A 22834-nucleotide genomic window follows, 5' to 3' on the forward strand; every position below is an offset into this window, starting at 1 on the left:
GGTCACAAGTTCCAGGCGGGTCAGGACGGTCTAATGAGGCCTGGCCTCAAACCCCAAATCAAACTAGACTAAGATTTTAGTCACCTCAAGACCCCAAGAGCTTAGCCTTGTTAAGCTGTACCTATCGGGCTATAGACCCCAGGCTCCCAGTCTCCCAGCACCCTTCCAGTCCTGACGCAGCTCCCACAGGTGCTGGCAATAACTACCTTTCCCTCCAGCCTCAGGTGCAGCCTGCCCTCCTCTGTCCCCTCCTCTACCTTGTGGACACATTTTCAGGTGTTTTAGTGCTCAGGTCCTTCCCGTCACACAGCAGGGACCGGAGGTGCTGCCGTGTCAGCTCCCTTAGCTGACCATGTCTTCCGCCTGTCTCCACTCTCTCATGAGTCCCTTCAGGGCTCAGATACCCGACTTCCCAGCATCCTTTCTTTCTTGCAGTCCTGGACTATGTCACTTCTAAAATGGACGCGTTTTCATATTCTAATGCTGCGTGTCAGTGCCTATAGTTATTATGATTCAATTAATAGAGCTAAGGAATTGAAGTTGAGTGGATGACTACAAACACCGGCTTCCTGTCTGTCAGTCTGTCACAGGGCGAGGGACCGTGCGCACTCCTGTTCTGCTATGTGCCCACCAGTCAGTAGCGAGTAGATGCTCAGAAGATATTTTGCAGGTGGGGTGAAGTAAGACTTGATTTCATGGATGCTGAATTTTCCTCCCCTCAGTACTTTAACTATCCAGATGTGACCAGCGTTTTAACTATCCAGACTCGATAAGTTAATGTCTTTGCTTGGCTCCATCCTTCCAGGCTCTAGACTGCACCCCCTTCCTCTTAATCTTTGTCTTCCTAGCCTAAGAAGACTCTGTATCTCAGTGTCCCTGAATGCAGAATCCACTTGTGTTTCTCGTTATGTCAGTGACCTGTCTTCAGGCCTCGTCTAAACCACTTCTCCTGGGTTTCCATGAGGCAGCGCTTCCAAGATTTACCCCCTGTCCCTGGCTGATAGGTTCTCTTGTTTAGTTAGTGTTTTTTGATGTGGCCAGGGAGGCTGACATTCGGGAGGATGTTCTGTTTTCAAAACAAACACCTATACATGAAGGGAGGTGTGGATGTGGTAGGGCTCCACAGAGCAGCTGGACTTTAAATATGATCGCTTTGGTGAAAAATTTTCATTCCGTCTCCTCTCTCTTGTAAATCGTGTGCTTAGTTTCATTTAGTAAGACTGAACTACTTTATAATCATGATGGAGGCGCATGCTTAGGGCGGCATAGGGAGCATGCTACTACCTACAGCTGGTATATGTTTTAGAGTTGTGTTGTGATATACCAAAAAATAAAAATAATAAATGGAGAATAATCTTATTCCAGGCATCTTCATCTTTACCACCCAAATGCTGTTTAGTACATTACAGTCACCCAGGCCCATATATCTCTGATAAATTTGCGAATTTTTAGATATATAAATTTGATTTTTTTTTCTTGACATTGATCATTAAACTTATAAAAATCTATGGGCCCATGAATCTGTTTTTTTTTTTCTTCTATCTAAAGATTGTGTGGCCTTAAGGATTTAAAATTAAAATCTTGGGCCAGGATCGCTGCTCTCCTGCGTGTTTACAGTCTCTGTATTCTACCATCTTTCCTCTTCACGCTCCTTAGGAGTGGCGCGGCTGGCAAGGGCTCACTGTTGCCTGGAGACTAGCAGTTTCTCTGTGCTTTGCTTTTCCTGGATCAGTGAGGGAAATGCCAAACAAATGGGCTCCAACCTGACCTCTGACAGTGCTCCTGTTTTTAGTTTTTATTAAAATGGGCAAAGCATTTCCCCTTATCTTTTAGAGTCTGCTTAAGATGTAACACAAAGAAAGATTTTTTTTTTAAGTCTAAAAAGCGCCTACAAATTCCTCCATATTGCTTTTTGCCTCAGGAGGTCAAATGATACATGTCTTATATAAATGAAATATAGAATCTACATAATTTGGATACAGGTATACCCGTTTATGTAACATGTATAGTTTGGTGTATACAGCACATACACAAAGCACTGTGCAACCCATAAAGGGGCCTTCCTCTATTTGAAACACAGCTAGTGAGCAGAGAAGTTAGAGACAGGAATCAAAAATGAAATTTGCCGGAACTTAGAAAGCTACAGACTACAGCTAGGGCTATCCTTCACTGACACGTCATGCCAAGCAAACCTCTGGGTGCTGTTGGGCTACTGCTTTGCCACCTGTAATGAGGGAGGGTCAATTTAGTCAGTGATTCTGCCCCGACTTCACCTCAAGCCTTTCTGGGAGACTCATTTGATTTTTAAAAACCGTCTGTACTACTGCCGAGTAGCCACTGAGCAGGGCTCCAGGGCCGTCTCCGGACTTGGAGCATCTTGTCTGGGCTGAGCCTAGCTCTGCTTACTTACTGTAGGGAGGACTGCTCCCTCTGTTAGATTTGTTGATCCTCTGATTCTGTAGAACCTCAGGTGACACCACTGTACCCACATGTGTGAGCCACCTGTCTCCTTCCTGGTTCCCACGCCTCTACTGCTGTCTTCTAGAGCTGAGCGTGCTCTTGCTGTCAAGAAAGTTTGGCCACGGCCGTGGCGAGGAGGACACAAGAGATTCCAGTTTGTTTCCTGCCATGATTCTAAGCCAGGGCCGTATCGGTATCTATAGCAGGCATGGCTTTGTTTCTTCCCCATCACCAACCTTTGCGAATCATCTTCAAAATTTTGCATATTTTTGGACAAGGTCTTTCACTGTGCTTCCCTGGCTGGTCTGGAACTTGTTATGCAATCAGTCTGGCCTAGAACTCACAGAGATCCACCTCTCCCACTCCCAGAACGCTGGGATCAAAGGCGTGTGCCACCATTCACCTTAATCTTTTGACTACTGTATGGTTGTTAATCTCTTTGACTCCTGAAATAACCAATAATTTTACATATATATGTAATATATATAAATACATACGTATGTGATATATATATATATATATCAGAGTAGTTACTTTTTTAAAAGGTTAAGTCTTTTGCATAGATTTTAATCACCTTTAGACCCATGGAAAGACCAGTTAATACTCGATAAATGTTGCTAACACAGTAAGGTGTTGAAAAAAGAAGCCAGGAGTAGTAGCTTACACCTGACTGAAATCCTAGTACCTGGGAGGCCAAGGCAGGCAGATCACTATGAGTTAAGGCTACTGAATGGTACCCTGTCCAAAGCAAAATAGAGTAAAAATTTAAAGGCACAATAAACTTCAAGGATTTAGATTTCTCACATAAAGAAACCTTTTATTTTACAGGTCCTCCTTCTGTCCTACTTGAGCACCCAGCAAGGACCATTCTCCTCATTCTAATCTCCTCTTTCCCTGCCCCGAAAGAATGGTGACTGTGGTTGACATCGGTCCCGTGATGAACTCTTTGATATCACACCTTAACTTCCTTCAAGAGAGATGAGGCCACCAGAGCCCAGGGCTCTGTCACTAGTGGGTGTTGGCCTCTTCCCTAAAAGCCACCACTGCTGCATTCGCTCACTCAGTCCTCAGAGTGACCACTTCACGCTTTCCCAAGGACTGCGTCATGGGGTTGGGTGATGCTCCCTTCCCCACAGTCACCTTGCCAGGAAATGGAGGGCCTATTATTTCTAGAAGTAGCGCTTACCCATGGGGAAAGAGGCTCCAAGGGGTTTAATGAGTTGCCTAAGATCACCATCGTTAACGAAAGCTAGAGTCAAGACAGGAGCCTGGACCGTCTTGATGTCAGAACTTCAGCTTCAAGCACCACAGCTGTTTCCCTTGTTCTATTCATCTGTCGGTCGCGCCTCTTTCCAGCCCTCCCTGAAAGTCTTCTGAGTGGACTTAACCCTGCTCTGTTCAAAACCAGCCTGTGTGCATCACCTGGGTCTTAAATAGTTTTCAAAGTCAATTTAGGGCACTTGAATGTCTGTCATTTCCCTTCTTCCCCAACACTATTCTCACGGTAGCCAGAATCCCACACCTGCGGTGGCAGCCCATTTCCCTTGCTCCATCCTAACCTGCCAGGCTCCTCCTACCTCCTGATAGCTCTTCTTCTCTTAGCTCTTCAGTCAGCTCCATTGGCTAATCCCTGTTTTGTTTTGGAAAGGCCTGGTAGGAGGCCTTGGCATTCCCTTCCTAATGCAGCGGGACCTACCATTTCTGGGCAGCACCGGCTCACCCTCTGTCTCTTTTATCTGAAGGTCTCTAAGCAGAATTCAGTGTGGAGTCCCATATATCTTGAGTCAGAATTGTGTGGACGTTGAAGGCAAAGGGCCTACCAGAACAGCACTGAGCATATACTAATTGCTTAATAAACTGGCATTGGATGAGTTATTAATTTGTGATAAGCCTGATTTTCCCCTCAGATTATATTTTATTATATTAATTTGGGGGCCAGAAAAACACAATTTCGCATGCTTGTTTAATAGGGATGTTTTGAAGTATGTGCTATTGTGTTTATTTAAGGGCTGATGAAAACTGACTTTCTCCAACTCTCGCTGTTCCAGTGAATGTCCCTTCCACGGTAATGGAAGCCATGTGCCGACAAGATGCCCTACAGCCCTTCAACAAGAGCAGTAAGCTTTCTTCCACCAGCCAGCAGCGTTCAGTGGTTTTCCCACAGACTCCCTGCAGCAGGAATTTCACCCTCTTGGATAAATCTGGGCCCATCGAGGCAGGATTTAATCAAATCAACGTGAAGAATCAGCGGGTCCTGGCGAGCCCAACCTCCACCAGCCAGCTGCACTCGGAGTTCAGTGACTGGCACCTCTGGAAGTGCGGCCAGTGCTTTAAGACTTTCACACAGCGCATCCTGCTGCAGATGCACGTGTGCACACAGAACCCCGACAGGTGAGGCCCAGGGCATCCCGCAGCACCTTGGGGGAAAAGCCGCTGCTTAGAGCTGCCTGCCCGCAGGCTGGAAAGTCCCACCCCAAGTTGTGTTAGGCCTCAGTGGTGCCGTCAGCGTTTGTGAAGACTGCACAGACGGGTTGGTGGCTGCTGAGAGGTTTCCACGCTCACTACCCAAACAGTGAGGTCCAAGTTTAAAAGGGAGCAAGAGAGAAGGAACATTTATGAATATCAGGGGTGGAAAATGAGGTCAGGATAATCAGAATCCCCTCTGTCTTCCAAAGATAATATAGCTGGCTGCTGGCCGGCTGTCGCAGGCATCTCAGAGTTCACCTCCAGTGTGCCGTGAGTATGAACTTAATTAAGTACTAAGGGGTAATGAATTGGAATTTTTTGCTTAGTACTATTTTTCTTCGGAGCATGCAAACCCATAAATCCTGCAAACCTGTCAAAAGGAAATACCCACTCGGCTAGTGATGTGGAGGAAAACAGATGCCACTTATTCAATAAACTAATATCCACACAGAAGAAAAATGTTGACTAGATACGTCAGAGTCAAAGTTGGTTTGAAAGTTTGTCAATACGGAATTTTATGGCCATGAACTGAGGATGAAATTTAGCTGAACAAGTGAATTAAAATTTCAGGTACTCTGACGAGTGGCCCAGTAGATATAATGGAACTATTATTTATGAATCAAAACTGGTTTATTTGACAGTCTTGATCGCTGGGAGCGCAAAAGACAAAGATCAAATTAATTCAATAGGAAGGCTGTCTCTGTTTTATCTCTCCTTCATGTCTTGCGAGAACTTGATTAAAACCAAAATATCCAAGAACAACCTAGGAAAAAATTCACCTGGAATATAAAAGTGAGAAATAACTCTGAGTGCTAGGATTGGGCATCTGGAAGCAGGGTGCCTAAATTGTTTACTTCATTTTGCTACTCATTAACCTTAACAAAGATGGTCACATGACTCGCTGCCTCCTAATGCAAACACTCAGCTCCTCCCTCTCAGCTCTGCAGCATACAGCAGTGTGCCTGTGAGATCCAAGTAAAGGGTTAGGGGGTGAGAGGGTGGCAGAATGGGTGAGTATATTCTAATCTTAGATTCAGGGCATTTGGACACCTTTACACCTGTGCACATTCCTTTTGTGTCATTCTAGAAACCGGTTGCTTAGCCTCAAGCGTTACTGTAACTAATCAAGATGGAAACATTTACTTTAGTGCAAAGGCCTCTGAGTCTAGCTGCTCCCAGCACGCTTGTGCTGTGGAGGTAAAATGTAAAAGTTGGAGTGTTTTTTTTTTTTTCTCTCCCATGCAGAAAGGCTTTTCTTAAAAGCTCACAGGCATGCATATAGTCCAGTAAGTGTCCTTCTTAGCTTACACATCATTTTAAAACCAAAGATGCATTTAAAATCTTCTCATAAAAAGTGAGTTTAGGTGTAAGAGTGTGTTATTTGCAAAGGACTGTTGTGATACTATAGTAAAGTGATTGTGCACAGTAAGTTTGAAAATAGGGGGCCTGAAGAGATGGCTCAGCGGTTAAGAGCACTGGCTGCTCTTCCAGAGGACCTGGGTTCAATTCTCAGCACCCACATGACAACTCACAACTGTCTGTAACTCCAGTGCCAGGGGATCTGACAACCACATACCAATGCACATAAAATGAATTTAAATAAGTTCTAAAAAAAAAAAAAGAACCCTGGCCTTAACTTGCTTGCTTACAAGGATGCCAATAGTATAGGGGTGACACACATTGGGCATTCCCAGCACTCGGGAGGCAGAGGCAGGCAGATCTCTGTGAGTTCGAGACCAGCCTGGTCTACAAGAGCTAGTTCCAGGACAGGCTCCAAAGCTACAGAGAAACCCTGTCTCGAAAAACCAAAAAAAAAAAAAAAAAAAAAAAAAAAAAAAAAAAAAAAAGGACAAAGTTTCTGTCTTTTGGGTGTGATAGGATTTCACATGCAATCTCCCAAAGGCCATGTAGATGTTCTGTGGTAAATAGATACTTTATAACAACAGTCTGTTTTGTGTGACCTGAGTTATACCCAGAAAATCATGTGCATGGTTTAAGTCTAAAGTTTGTCCTGTAAAATACTAGCACTATAATTTAATACACCTATAAAAACTATCTAAACAATTAGCTTAGGTGAACAAAATACCTCCAGGGGAGATTGTTAAGGTCAGCGATGATTGTAAGCAAATTTAGTGTGCCTGGTAAATCCCCAGGTGGTATGAAAGAAACCCTGTGGGTTCTTGATTCTTCCCTGCGCTTTGTTTGTGAGCACATAAGAAGTAGTTGCCATCAGTCAGTAATAAATTAAAGTTAAGAATATCATGACTTGAGAAAAACCAGACTCTTTGAAGGCAGTGTAATACAGTACAATGTTTCTTAGTAACAATGCGGGGGGGGGGGGGGGGTGTTGAATTATGTCATCAATCTGAGATGATTTTTGAAGATGAAAAAGAGGGAGATGCCTAGTCTTTTTATCTATTAATTTTATTCTAGATGAATAATTTATTTATATCCTATTGGACTTTGCAGACAGGGAGATACTTTTCAACATTCCTAGCCACACAAGGAAAAGCTAAATCGGAACAATGTCCAGAACTCCATAAATGAAATATGGACATCACGTTTGTTCAGGATGGTTGCCAGATTTGGAAACTTACCTGATCTTTGTGTGGAGACACGCCACTGCATACATTCTTTGGTGACTAGCTTCAGAGCTGAGCATTTGTCTTTGGTGGTTTGTGCTCACTCATCTGTAGCCAGCTGTCCCTCACACCTGTGTAGAACCCCACCCAGTATAAAAATCTATGCTCAAGTTCCTTAGATTAAAGGATGGGGGATTTGCAGATGACCTATGCAGATGTTCCTGTGTACTTTAAATTATCTTTAAATCACTCGTAGTAATATCCCACACTGTTGTAAAGACCACGTAAATAATTTTTATTCTGTATTGCTTAGGACTGTTGCCAAGAAAAGGCTACACGTATTCCCTGCAGGCATGTTACGTTTTTTGGAGTAGTTTTTTTTCTCTCTAATTGTTTGAATCTGTTGATTAGAGACCCACATGTAGAGGAAGCCAGCTGAACAGTAAAACAGTTTAACAGAAACCCCTTTCCTTCTCCTTGAAAACTATCAGGAAAATCTCACTAGAAAGAGAGGTCAGAAGACAAGTCCGAAGGTGAACAGGTACAAATCTGCGACAGGCCCCTGCCACTATGGTCCAAATGCTTTTTCAGTCTACAGACTCTTTGGCAATGGAAGGTCAGACATTTGGATCTTCATCAAGAGAAGTGCTCTGTAGCTGTGATCCTTTTCCTGTGGGTGCCATCCAAACGTGTAGAGGTGAGGTCTGTGGCTACCCAGTGGTGCTGGCGTTGTTTCTCATGTCTACTTACACATAATGAATGGAGGAGAAAAATCAGCTGGATCTGGCAAAAATAGGAGTCAGAACAAAAGATACCAAAGAACTATGAAGGTCTGAGAGCCACGGATGGCTCGTTCTCTCAGTTTCATTCTGTGGATATTAAGCCAACAGATCCCCCATCTTCTTCCTTTTCTCAGGCTACCAACTCCTGCTCCCACTCCTGGGTGAGCCATAGGTAAGCAGCTGTTGGAAGGCTGACCAACCAAGACTCTATGTACACAGTTTGTAAGCATTCGAGTTTCTATGTAAGCTAATTGCCTGAGCCAGGGCAACTTGGCTTACTGTTGCTGGGTCCAGGAGGTTCACATCCCCTTTCTTTCCTCTTTTTCTGCTGCAGAAACTCTCAATAGGGTTGGAAGGGAGGGGACTCCAGGAATGGGTGAGCAAAGCCTTTGATCACAGTAGATTATTTTCTGAATGTTCTGGTCTTCACAGAAATTGTATTCATAATATGCACTTTTATTTTATACCACTTTCTCTTTTTTTCTGGCTCTCTTTTCTCCACATCCTCCCTCCCTCTCCTTCCCTCTCCCTCCCTCTCTCTCTCTCTCTCTCTCTCTCTCTCTCTCTCTCTCTCTCTCTCTTTCGTTTGTGCCACATGGGAGGAAGTCTGCCTTTAGCCCCGTGGGCACGCCATCAGCTGTTCACAATTGTGTTTAAGTACCATTGATTATCATCGAAAAGGATGGTGTTAGGCAGGTAAAGGAGTTTCCAAGGCTCTGTTTTGTCGGGAAAGCTTGGGGAGCGACACTGTCATAGTGTCTGCCCCTTGCTATGTAAGTGCAAAGGCCATCTTTCTTCTTTCCAGTGTTCTATACATTCACCGCTTCCCTGACGCTTTTTGCACAGAGGCAGCCTCTGCCTCCACATAGCCCCCATGACGTAAGCAGGGCCCCTCTGAAGCCTTGTGAGATTTGAGCTTAGTCTGCCTCTCATGGAGCAAGGAGAGGATGTAGCCCCAAGTGAACAACTTTTATGCTAGAGGATTTTCATGCTGTAAAAGAGAAATCAAAGGAGGATTAATAATTTTTAAACCAAACCACACTTAATTTTGTTAAATGTTTCATTCTTTCCCTATGTACACCAAACCAATTACAGACTCAAAGCAAATGAATTGCACATTTGACTGGTGTAATCTTTGGCAGAGGAGCTACCAGTGACGGAGAATGTCAGGAGATGAACCGAATGGTCTCACTGCTTTCTTTCTGCCTAAAAGTCTACCAGTGTTGATTTATGCTAAGTAAATCCACCCGCACGTTGTCCTTCTCAATTATTTTGTAGATGTGTATGTAGCACTTTCTAGTTTTTCACAGAGCTGGAGTTTTCCTGTGTGGGAACTGGCCATACAAAGCCATTGCAATCTCTCTTAATAGAAATTAAGCAAAAATAACACTTGAGTTTCTCAGTTGCACTAGTCACTATTCACATGCTCAACTGCTCCTTGTAGCAGCAGGACCTGATTCAGGGCAATCTCCACTCCTGATCTCCCTGCTTAGGTCCCACCCCACCACCCAGCCACACAGAGCTGTGCACTGTGAGACATCCTTCCTCTGGGTTTGCTTTGAAAATGGTGGGAGGCTATACGTGCATGATGAGTTGGGAGAACCAAGAGCTTTTGAAATATGCTTCCCAAATGCAATGATGTAAGATCCTGGACCCAGTGGAGATCAACACCCACCGATGTCTGTCCATATGTGCTTTTCTGCTACGATACATCAAAAGGATCTGCGATTTTCGAGTTAAGATAGATTCTATCCAAGAGTCTGATCACTTTAACTTCGCCAGACTTTGGAAAATGAATGGAGATGCTGGGATTTGGGTAGTGAAGGGTGTGCCATGCCAACATGAGGCCCCGAGTTCTCTCATCAGCACCCACATAAAAAGCTGGGCAAGGTGGCAGACACTACTGTCTCAGTGCTAGGGAAGCAAAGACAGAAGCCTCGCCTCCTTAGTGAGTCTGGGTACCAGTGGCAGGCTGCCTCAAAGACAAGAAGAGAAGACCACCCGTGGCTGACCTTAGGCTACCATGTGCACATCCACATATGCAACCTCCTTCCAAAAACGTAAGAAAAATGTTGATAATTGCAGCTCACTCTGTGTTCTGAAGTTCCTCTGGTGTAACTTGAAATATGGCTTTAGAAATATACACCCATATTCTGAACTCCTGTGGCCAGTTCCAAAAGGAATTGTAGTTACCTGAGATACTTTCCCTAGAAAGTATCTGTTTCTGTTTTTAATGTATTCCTATATATCCGTATTTAATTCTTAGCTCCAATCAATTTTAAAATTACTTTTTGATCATTTTTCTCCTCCTCCACGAGTATTGGGGATTGAACGAGGGCTCTCCCACTCACTGATATTCTCAGCTATTTTATTGGTTTTTTTTTTTTAAGACAGTTAGTCGACCAGGCTGGTTTTGAACTTGCTCCGTAGCACAGGCATTTCTTGAACTTCCACTCCTCCTGTCTGACAAGTGGCAGTATTTACAGGCCTGGAATGCCCGGTCTGGCCTCTTTTACTCATTTTTTTTTTAAAGAAAACTCTGAAAATAGAAGAACATAAAGTTGAAAAGAGCATCATCTACTAACTACAGATCTGTGGGCTTCTTCTTTTCTTTGGCTATCTTGGAGCTCACCATGTAGAACAGATTGACCTGGGCCTCTCAGAGATCTGTCAGCTTCTGTCTCTCAAGTGAAGGTGTGTGATACCACTCCCAGCTCCTTTGGTATTGATTATTGGTTTTTATTTGAGACAAGGTCTGCTGTAGCCCAGGCATAACTTTTATATTTATGACTCTTGCATTTTTTGTACATTTCTAGGCTGTTAGAAACTGTTACAATCACAAGAACTCACTTAAGATCCAAATTCGCATATTAATAGAACTAGGGTCTGCCAAGATGAATGTCAGTAAATGCTCTGATATCACTGCACAGTACCTAAAAATAAAAGGGTATTATTTTTGCTTCATGAAATTTATTAAAGAAAGGTTTGTGCCTACATTTTAATATGAGTTTTTCTGGTTATTCAAAATTCTCAAGTTTTTATCAAAGCATTAAGATTGTCCATGTTTTAGAGTATTACACCCAGAGAGACGGAGAGGCGCAGGGAGGAAGAGCAGGACTCTTCCAAGTGCAGGGAGCTAGCTGCAACCCTTATGCAAGGTTGCATTGGTGATGCTATGATTCACAAGCACCTTTGGGGGACATTGGTTATTTTCCCTAAAGTAGGAGGAAAACATGGAGTATGAAAGAGCACCAGGTGAACTTATCCCCTTCCCCAGAGAACATGAGGAAAGAGGTCAGTGCAGCTGAGTGACTTGTCAGCATCCCATAGCTGACTAGAACCGGAGACTGAAGTCCAAGTTACCTTTCCTATTACTCCAGGTGCTTCTGTTTGGCCAAACTGTGTTCCACGTAGTTTTTTAAACCGAGTTCTAGTGGCTGGGGGAAATGGCTCAGTGGGTGAGAGCACTTGGTCTTCCAGAGGATCCCAAGTTTGGTTCCCAGCACCCGTATTGGATAGCTCACAGCTGAATGTAACTCCAACTCCAGGGGATTTGATGGCAACCACAGGTACATAACAATGGTCCATACTCATTTACATACACACGCACACACACGCACATGCATGCACATACACATGCACATTCACACACATGCATATGCACACACACACACACACACACACACACACACACACAATGTCTTAAATGATAACTTTTAAAGACAGTTCACACAGGCCACTGGACCCCTAGCAAGTACTCTCTGGCTGGTCCTGGGCAGAAAGGATGCTCTAAAGTTTAACCCTCTTCCCTTGACGACAGAATTGGACATCAGCCTTTCACATCCGTTCTGTGAATCTTTGCCACAGTGACTATCAGCATAAAAAGGACGGGCTGACTTCTGACTGCAAGAAATAAATCACCCCAACTTTTGACAGAGGGTTAGAAAAAAAAAGGAAAAGATTAATTGGTTTTATTTAGTGGCTTATTGTTTATAGTGATAGCTATTAAAAATAGATAACCAGAGGCTAATAAATGTTAATGGTCCCTTCACTATTAGAAAAATCAATTGTCAGTGAATATAGCACATATTAATATATTATTTTGTTTATGATCCTCAATAGCATATAAAAAATTTCATCCCCAGAGAACTCTTTTTTTGAGAACTCTTTTTAAGGTCAACGTTTACTGCCAAGAATAGATTTGCTAGGAGGATATTTTCCTCTGTAGGCAATTTTAATGGCCTTCAAAGCATTATTTTATAATTATAATAAAATGCATGTGTAATTTGTCAGGCTTGATAAACTCCTTTCCAAGGGCTCTTATGTATTTCTTTGAAACCTGTTTGAGAGCAGTTAGATAGATTTCTAAATGTAAGTAATTAAAATTGTATAGTATTGAGTTATTGACCAATGCTGGACTATTAATCAAGCTAAAAAATTCTACAATCAGTGCTCAGTGTGCTGAAGCCTGGTAAAATAATAGTATTTGTGTTCAGCGAGGCAAGTAGCCGCAATTAAGCACTTCAGTTGACAAATGAGAGGGTACACTTTATTTTGTACTTAATTGAATTGTTGTACATGCTCGGTCACCATTGTCTCCCAGCTCTTCAGTTTGGTGTTTGGTCATTGGAGCTCCTGTATTTGTTAATGGCAGAGCAATTAAGTCTGCCTTTGCCATTGGCTTCCTAAATGCAGCCGGCAATGTCTGTGCTCCAAACCATGGCTTACTTAGTAAGTGCAAGGAGGATTCTTCAGGGCAGATGGTTAATTTCCTGAAAAAGGATTTTGATAAACAAATTAGAGCCCTGTCAAGAGATGATTTGAAGTGACTTTGAATAGGGACAACGCCTCGGGTTTCCTATCACTCACTGGATTCTGCTTAAGTTTGCAGAAGAACTTCTGACGAATTTTAATCTATTTTATGAAAACCCCAAATTGATTTGCTTCTCATGAGCTGTGTGTGCTCTGATAATCTTGCTAGTTATCAGGTGTTTCTCTCAGCTTCCTCCTGCTGGCCTGTGCACCACTGTCCCCTCCCTGCAGGCACAGTGGCATCTGTCATATCTTGCTGCCATAGTCATTCCTTGCAACTAGATTCAGCAGAGGAGGTAAAATTCAAGAACAAGACTCCTGGGACTGGAGAGATAGATGGCTCCGTGGTTAAGAGCACTTGCTGTTCTTGCAGAGGACCTGGGTTTGGGTCTCAGAACCCACCTGGCAGCTCACAGCCATCTGTAATTCCAGTTCTAGGAGATCCACCCTCTTCTGGACTCCATGAGTACCAGATGCACATGTGGTTACATATATCAGACACTCAACATACACATTAAAAAAAATAAAAAAGAACAGGACTCTATAAATGGGATAGGTGAGAAGCCAGGATTTCTTTTTCAAAGAGATGCATCTGGCAGGTCTAGCTTCATCTTGGGTAGACCCCAAGCCAGTTTAGTATTTATGAAAGTGTGCATGCAACTTGGCCACTTGCCCGTATTTCCCTGACACTTGGAATAAGGTTCAAACACCCTGTCATGACCTTGGCATCAGTGTCTTATATCCTTGAAGGACAGTTTGTCCTCGGTTGTCTGTGCCAAGTCCGTGGTAATAGCAACTGCTTTCCCTGTCCCACTCAGAGGATTACTGTAAAGATTAAACCAGATAATTGACTTTAAAGCTCTTTTAAAAAGTAAAGGATACTATCGAACCATAAAAGACAATTGTGTATTTTCTTTTGTACTGTTTGGCTTAATTAATCCCATGCTCATGTCTGTAAAGCTCACAGAAATATGCTGGTATTTTCTGGTAGGGACATTGAGATAAGCAAATAGCTGTTTATGAAATAGTATGATTCATACAGGAAGGGAATGCTCATTTGTGAGGTCGATCTGTCTCATCAGCTCTGCAAATCTTGTTCCTGGGACAGCAAGTAGTAGATCGCAGAGGCCAGAGCTGTAAACTCCGTCTTTCAAAAGTGTTGAGTCTAAAGTGACAGCCCCTTTCCTCACCCTGGGGATTGACATAGGACATCATGGCCAGTCACTCTCTATTTGTTTCAGACCCTACCAGTGTGGCCACTGCTCCCAGTCCTTTTCCCAGCCATCAGAACTGAGGAACCACGTGGTCACTCACTCCAGTGACCGGCCTTTCAAGTGTGGCTACTGTGGTCGTGCGTTTGCTGGGGCCACCACGCTCAACAACCACATTCGGACGCACACTGGAGAAAAGCCCTTCAAGTAAGTAGTGGCCAGCTGTCCACCCTCTTTTTCTTATCTTTCTTGGGAGCTGTCAGATCCATGGGCACACCTTGCCCAGCTCAGTCTAGCTGGTGGAGAAGGCTGCTTTCAAGGTCAGTGTCTGTGATGTAAGAGGCTCTCTTGGCTTGCATGGCTGATGTTTGGAAAATGGAAGTCAGGAAAGCTACACACTGATCAAGGCTCGAGGTTAGCAATCGCAGACATGAGATGATCTTCTAGGGCCTATTTTCTCATCGGTAAACTAAGGTGTGAGTAAATACCCTGAGTAGTCTTTCTAAATACTGTGGTTCTGCACATCTGAATTCTATTAGTATCCATGCCAAGATCTTGCTATCTGCAAGCTCCCATAGCCAAGAGAAAGGTGGCCATAGTATAGGGTACTTGAATAATCACCTTGGATAATATGAACTCTCTAGGATTCTAATGACTGTTTCTTCTCATTTCATCAAGTTGATGAAAATTAAAATGAAGAGTATATTTTTCAGTATACAGAGAATGTGGGTAAGGGCATTTTAGCAAGATTGTGTTTCAACATATAGTCCATCCAACAAAGCAGCAGATATTTGAACTATGCAAAATGGCCCATCCATCAATCCATCCATCCATCCATTAATCCATCCATCCATCCATCCATCCATTAATCCATCCATCATATGTGTTCATATATGCCTTTTTTTACGTTGGTCATCCTGCTAGGCGCAAGAGATACAAAGGTGAATGAGACTCAGTCCCTTTCCATCTTGACTATGGAAACCTCACACTCTAAGGAGAAGTCCAATCAATCAATCAATCAATCAATCAATATTATAACAAAGGATGAAAAGCATAACATGATATGTTTGTACAATGTTGAGATATATCAGAGAAATGGAATCATCAGATATGTGTAGGATACAATGTTGACCAAGTCTACAAAGGATGAGCAGGAGTTTGCTAGACATACAAGGGAGAAGAGTATTTCAAACGGCAGTGAGAGTCTTGGAAGCTGCACACATCAAACTGGTGGACTCAGAGCAGTTGACCTCATAAAGTCTTTACACATTTCTACCCATTTGCTGTGCTTGCTTTCCCTACTCGGGAAAGAAAATTTGAAAAACACAGACATCCAGCCTTATTCGCCTTTTATAGGACAAACTCAAGCAGGATTAGGAAGTGATTCTGTCAATAGGAGACTAAACCTCTTGCTTAGGCTCAGCCAAGTAGGTTCCCATTCGGTGCTTATCCTAAGGCTGAGTACAGCTCATAGTAACAGTCCTGTTGGTCTGGGTCCTGCCTGTCGCTGATCTGTCAACCTTCGGAGGGGCTCATAAAAGGCTGTTGTCTTTTACCTCTACCTACCATCATTTAAAAATTATCAATTAATTGATTAATTATTAGTGTGTGTCTGTTTGTGTGTGTGCATATATGTGCGCATATATGTGTCATGGCATATGTGTAGAGATCAGAAGACAACTTGTAAGAATTGGTTCCCTCCTTCTATCCTGTGGGTCCTGAGGTTCAAACTCAAGTTGTCAGGCTTGGTGGCAAGTACCTTTACCTGCTGAGCAATCTTTCCAGCCACTCCATCATTGTTAACTATGTTAACTATGTTAACCCATTAAACTATGGTTTAATTGGTTGTCTTAATAGTAAAAACAGCAATGATTTTTGTCTGTATACTTGTTTACCACAGAAAGTCTTTGGGCTAAGTGGGACAAGATGGTACCTAAAATCAAGCTTATGATATACTAACCAGCTGGGCAGTGGGTGGCACACGCCTTTAATCCCAGCACTTGGGAGGCAGAGGCAGGCGGATCTCTGTGAGTTCAAGGCCAGCCTGGTCTATAAGAGCTAGTTCCAGGACAGGCTCCAAAGCTACAGAGAAACCCTGTCTTGAAACAAACAAAACAAACAAACAAAAACGATATACTAATCAAACTCTATCCCCAGAGACTGAAATAGTCTGAAGAGGGCACCTTTCTGAGGGGCCAGTTGGCTTGTCCCTATCTTAAAAATTCCCTTTCTCTTGGGTGTTTGTGACCTGCCTGATGGATGCTGTCATCACCCTCAGGCCTGATTCCCAGGGGCTCACAGATTCTGTCTTTGCCATTGTTCTGGAGGTAAAAGGTAACTATGTCTCTTTGAGAGTTTGGGAGGACTGAGGATTCCATTGGTCCCTTATAGTAGAGAGGGCAGCCAAATGAATTCAGTGCCAGTAATCAGATTGATTTTTATCTTGTTGCAGTGTAAATAGATTTTAGTAATTAATTGAAGTGGTTTCAGGGTCAGGATGGGAAATAGATTTCTATTAATGTTAAGGTGTTACTTATGTGTAACCTTGTTGATTCCACTCAATTTTTTTCTTTAACATCCTGTTTTTGTCATGTTTCCAATAGAGTTGCCATCTTAACTTAATTTTAATTCATCGGATTAATATTTGAAGGGCTTAAGTGATTGTGTTTCCCCTCCTTTCCAACAGTGTTGTTCTTTTGTTCATGCCTGCTTTCATCTGGAAAAAACAACTGAACAAAAGACCGTAAAGCGGTGGGGTTGTTGGATAACATTCTCTCTGCCTGTTTTAGTCTGTTTGCTTCTTGATTTTAGCAAAGCAGCCATATGTTATCATATTTGAGGCATTTAAGATGATCAAATATATATGCCCAGAGGAGAGCTGATATATGCTTATTTCGAAGATGCAAGGTTTAAACATTTTCTAGGAATGGAAAACTAAATCCTTTAGTGTATACAGGGTCTTTCACGATTGTCCTATTGCAAGGGAGTTTGAGAATCTTCTAACCCAGCCCATGGATATCCAACCCAGGGACATTTGTAAATATTATGAAGATATCCTTTTACAAGCTTATAAAACAAACATTAAAAAAAACTTTTTGTTGCAGATTAGTCAATAAAAATGGTTTCACCACCACAGTTAATTTTACTACTTCAGCTAATGGGCATCAGCTTAAACAATGTTGCAGAGGCTGGAAAGAATCTTGTAAAGATGCGCAAACCTAAACTGTATGCCCAATGCAGCTTCCAAGTAGATGGCCCGAGTGGTTTTATCTCCAAACTGTCCCCTCTACCCAGGCGGTCTTCTCAAAGTCTCCAGGGTGAGCAGAGACTGAGCCTGTCACTTCAGGAAAAGCCCTTCCCTCATGCTTACCTCTGCTGCTCAGCACTTGGCCGTAGGATGTGGAGACTCCTGGCCTCCCGAGGCGGCCAGATGAGCAGTGTGGTACTGTGGGGCTAGAACTCCTGCAGACTTCGCCTCACATCTGATCAGCTGAAAGCTCCCTGGAAGAACCTCTGTCCTAAGTTCTAGGGAGACCCTAAACCTATCAGCAGCTAACGGAGGCTGAAGATGTGAGATTTCTAAGGTAAAGCAACCTACAGGAAAACAACCAAAAAGATGGACTGCACCAAAGGCTTCGGATTTTAGTTTGCTATGTGCGACTGATGTCATGGGGAACAAGGAACAGACACAAAAGATCATGTCACTTAATCGCAATGGCTAGGCACTGTATTGCAGGAAGGGCAGTTGGTAGAGATGGTCAGAGGGCTAGCAGTGAGGACTCGTTTCTCCTGGTCTTGGGCTAAATGAGATCTCATCAGGTTTGGGGTAGGGGATCTATTTGACCTGGGAAGCTGCACTGACAGGCCAGGACTTGCGCTAAGAGATCACCTCTACCATGTTTTAGAAGCCAGAGGAAAAACTTTCACCAGGATGTTTTTTGACTTCAGTAAAGAGAGTTTGGCTCAGAATAAAGAAGCAGAACATTTCAAAGTATATCCAGCATTTAAGCAAGACATAGACAAAACTCAAAGCAAATCTGAAGAGACATGCCAAGCATTCACCGTGTAGGAAGCCCTAGGCAGTTTGGTCCAGTTCAAGTATTTCACAGCCCATGGCAGATGCACAGAAAGATTCTTGCAGGTTTTCTGTGTAGTAGAACTTTCTGTTGTTTTCGGTTCATATCGTTCAGTCAGCCACTACAATTTCAAAAGAAGGATGTCAAACTGAAAAACGAAATCCAGGCTGACTCGGACTCTCACACCTGTAGGAAGTTGGGGGCTTTCTGTTTGCTGAAGCATTTGGAAGACTTTGCACATGTATGTGTCCTGGATGTTCACAAGGCTGTGACATCAGAGCCCATGCCAAGGGAAGGCACAGGACTGCAACTCAGGGTTAAATGCCAGCTCATCTGAAACCCAGCTCTGACCTCCCAGAACCTGCATGATAGAGTAGGTCTTTTGATGAGTCCCATAAAACTGTGCAAATGCTTTGCTGAGCTTTCTCATCTAGAGTCTAAGGTGATAGACATGAAACTGAAACCCTAGTCTTGTTTATTTTTAAAAAATTCCTTATGTACATGTCTTTACTTCCTCAAATATAAAATTCTTATCAATCCCAAACAAAATAGCTTGTATGTCTGATAACCTATGTTTCCCCCAAAGAGAAAATTCTTGGCAATAGCATCTAAAATCAAGTAATTTCTCCACATTGGCCTATCATTTTCTTCCATTGGGTGAGAAGATGGGACTAGCCATGCTCTTTGCAGCGGTGGCCTTCTTATGCATCATAGATGGGGAGAAATTCCTAATGATCAAAACACATTGCTTTATGTACATAAATCTCACTGAGACATTTAAGCCAACACTTGAGAACAATGTGGCTCTTGCTGTGGTCATCCAGCATGGACATTTGAATATCAGAGAGATACAGACCTCAGTCTAACGTCAGGCACCAGGCTTTCTGCATGTGAATTCTTCACATTTTAATAAAGAGGATGAGAAAAGCAAAAGCACAGCCAGGTAAACTGTCAATGCCTCACAATTGTTCAGCCTTTTCTCTCTCTCTCTCTCTCTCTCTCTCTCTCTCTCTCTCTCTCTCTCTCTCTCTTTTAAATTGATCCTACAGCTTCAAAATTAAAAAAAGAAATATAATAATTTGAAAGTTTGTCAGGTAGTGAAAGGTAGTATATTTTAACACACTAATCCAGTAACTAATCAGTTTTCTAATAAACAATCAGCAGTTTGCTACGTGTCCTCAGCACTCCGGTAGCTCTGGAGACGGGATGAGCTGCTCATGGGCGTTAATGAATACACCAAAAATCGTTAGGTGATCAATACTTCTGAGTTATTTTCATTGAGCTGATAGGTCTGATACATTAAAGCTGACATTATACATTTGTCAAGATCACTGTGCAGTTTTTAACAGTGGAGCAGGCTGCTAAAAATATTCCCTGAAAGACAATCAGAGAAACACAACTTCTTCATCCTGACACACTCCGTTGACTGCCAGAGTCTGGAAACTTCAAAGCAGTGGTTCTCAACCTATGGGTCATGACCCTTTGGGCAAACCTCTATCTCCAAAAATATTTGTGTTATAATTCATAGCAGTAGCAAAGTTCCGGTTATGGAGTAGCATTGAAAGTAATTTTATGACGGGGGTCACCACAGCCTGAAGAACTGCATTAAAGAGTCACAGCATTGGGAAGTTTGAGAACCACTGCTTTAGAGCATGGAGCCAAACTCCAGCTTCCCAGCATTCCCAGGCATTTGAGACTCTCCAGACTGGGTAGATGTGCTCTATTTCTCTAGCTAATTCTGTCCACAGTTTACTGAAGAGGTGGGAAGGAACACTAGTGCTCACTAGGTAATGAGATGTGTGGCATCCTCGTCTGTGGCGGGACCGCAGGCTCCGTCCAGGTTGCTTGCGCCATTGCTCCAATAGCGTAGGGTTCGGAGAGCTGGCAATTTCAGAAGGCCGTTGTCGCTCCTCTTGAATGTCTTTACCTTCAAAGGTTTGAGGAAGTGCCAGTAAAAGGATGGCTAGTGTGGCTGCCCAGTCTGAGCATGCTTGAGGTAGCTCAGGTTGCTACCACGGTGTGTGTGTGTGTGTGTGTGTGTGTGTGTGTGTGTGTGTGGTGTGTGGTGTGTGTGTGTGTGTGTGTGTGTGGTGTGTGTGTCTGTGTGTGTGGTGTGGTGTGTGTGTGTGTGTGGTGTGTGTGTGGTGTGTGTGTGTGTGTGGTGTGTGTGGTGTGTGTGTGTGTGTGTGTGGTGTGTGTGTGTGGGTGTGTGTGTGTGTGTGGTGTGTGTGTGTGTGCATGCTAGTGCACATGGTCAGGAATGGCAACCACAGAAAAACTCCAGTGTGTGTGCATGTGTGTGTCTTCCACTTTTAGCAGACGAAGTAACCATCAAGCTGATGTTCAGGCTCTGTGGAGATAGGGGCTGGCCCAGGTTCTCTGGGTTACAGTCTTTCTTTGAAGTAAAGGGGAGATACTTGAAGTGTAGTGCTTGCTTTGTTTTCTCCTCTCAGACACCCCGGCTCACATGTACATTGTATACTGTACTCCCTCAATAGTTGAGCCTCCTAACCCACCCACCCCAGCACCCCAGTTCCTAGTTTTTCTGTGTCATCCCATTTCTACCATGGCAAACACTAATTTTAGAAATTATTTTAACCCTAAATTTGCTTTGACTGTGACATTGTCATTAGCGTTTGGGAAAAAAAAAAAAAACAGCAAAAACAAACAGCTACCCTATACCTGGTCCTCCCACCCCACCCTGTCTCCCCACTCCCGCCCCCATCTTCACCCCCTACTCCCCATCCCTACCCCTATCAATATAGTCCCCAAAACACAAGGTCTTGCTTCCATGTGTTTCCAAACTCTTTGAGACCAGCTTGCTCGCCATGGCTGCTGAGAGAAGGAGAATTCTGGGTTTGAAATTAGCAGCAGGTGAAATTCTATTTGTCACCCATTTCTCTTTGGGGTTACAGAGCAGAAAACTGCAGCCGAGCCTCTGCTCTGATGGCTCACTCCTAAAAATCTCTTTTTGTTCTTTATCTATTTGAACTGACAGCGATCAGAAGTGCAGCAGGACAGGGCTCTCTGGAGAAATCACCTCCCCCCGGCCTATTGACAGGTCCCTCTGTTCTGCCTCAGACCGGCTTTGTCCCATCCCAGGCACCCGGGCTTTGGAAGGAGCCACCAATTAAACCTCTTGAGCCAGTAAAATCTGATGCCACTTTGGAGTGTCTGTTCCAATCAGTCAGGATGAGAGGAAGCCCATCACCCGGAAGGCCCCGGCACCCTGGTCTCAATTTTCTCTCTTGCCTCCACCAGGTGCGAGAGGTGCGAGAGGAGCTTCACGCAGGCCACGCAGCTGAGTCGACACCAGCGGATGCCCAACGAGTGCAAGCCAATAACCGAGAGCCCAGAATCAATCGAAGTGGATTAACTGATTGACTGGCTGGAATTAAAGTGCAAGGAAAGTCATGATTAAATGTCACGGACACTTAAGCAAAACCAAAGATTTCCTCTGAGCAACTTTCAATCAGTCCCAGAAAACCAAAAGCGGTAATAAAATAAGTAAGATGTTAAGAGATATTGATCCTGGCATGGAAGTCAGACCAGGAAAGAGATTATTTATTTATGACTTAGGGATGAGACGGATTTCCGTGGACAGCTCACCTGGGATGGCTAGCATTTCCAGTCCCACCATGTGTTTGCTTTATTTCTAAAAAGCTTTTAAAAACTGTTATTTAATACCAAAGGGAGGATTCCTCTGCCCACAGTTGTGAGTAAGAACGCACAGGGACTTGGTTCTCGTCGCACCTTTTGATTTTGGTTTTTGTTTTGTAGTAGCATGTTCAAGGGGACCCGTGGTACGGCCTTCCTCCTTCTGTCTAGGCCTGGTCCACCCCGATGTTGGTCGCCCCAGCAAGGATGGTTGAGGCAGAAGCAAGAACTGGCTGGATTGGCGCCACCTGCAGCCTCAGAGGCGGCCCATTGCCACAGTTCCGTCTTGGTGCACTTTCGCGTGGCTCCTCCCACCCGACAGCTGGGAACTGGCGCTGGAAAAAGGAAGAATGGTTTCCGATGCAAATTCAAAGGACGGAAGTGGAGGACTTGCTTCGTCCTGTCCAGATTTCAGAAACATTTAAAGTGTATGGAGCTTCATAATACAATATATTGTTCCGAAGCAGCCGATGGAGAAAAGGTTCTTTTCAATAACATTTTAGCTTAAGAAAATGAAAACAGAAATAAAGTTCTTTGGTCTGAGGCTGACTCTGAGGTGTTAGTCTTCAAGTGATTTTGTTGTCGTTGTTTCTGGGCTGGATGTGTGAGCAGTCATGCCCATTGGCAGATTCGGCTCAGGCAATGGCATCGGCTGCACACAGGGAAGCCCTTGGAGGCTCCTTCACTCCCTGCTGAGTGTGGCAAAATCATTGTCACTGAAGTAGGGAGAAAAATGAGTCAGATGCGAAAACATCGTGAGAAAGTAGCCTAGCAACGGGTGGGCTAGC

At 43.6% G+C, this 22834-nt stretch overlaps 1 protein-coding gene across 1 annotated transcript in view; it reads left to right on the top strand.

Moving 5' to 3' along the window:
• The window catches only part of Prdm6 (PR/SET domain 6), a 102416-nt gene extending 80651 nt beyond the window's left edge, over positions 1 to 21765 (top strand). The window contains exons 5-7 of the mRNA XM_038332181.1: positions 4509 to 4851; positions 14344 to 14520; positions 21651 to 21765. Coding sequence (XP_038188109.1) covers positions 4509 to 4851; positions 14344 to 14520; positions 21651 to 21765 — 635 coding nt within the window. The remainder of the gene's footprint in view (positions 1 to 4508; positions 4852 to 14343; positions 14521 to 21650) is intronic.
• Positions 21766 to 22834: the final 1069 nt, after the last annotated feature.

This window comes from Arvicola amphibius, chromosome 5 (assembly GCF_903992535.2).
Source record: "Arvicola amphibius chromosome 5, mArvAmp1.2, whole genome shotgun sequence".
NCBI lineage: Eukaryota > Metazoa > Chordata > Mammalia > Rodentia > Cricetidae > Arvicola > Arvicola amphibius.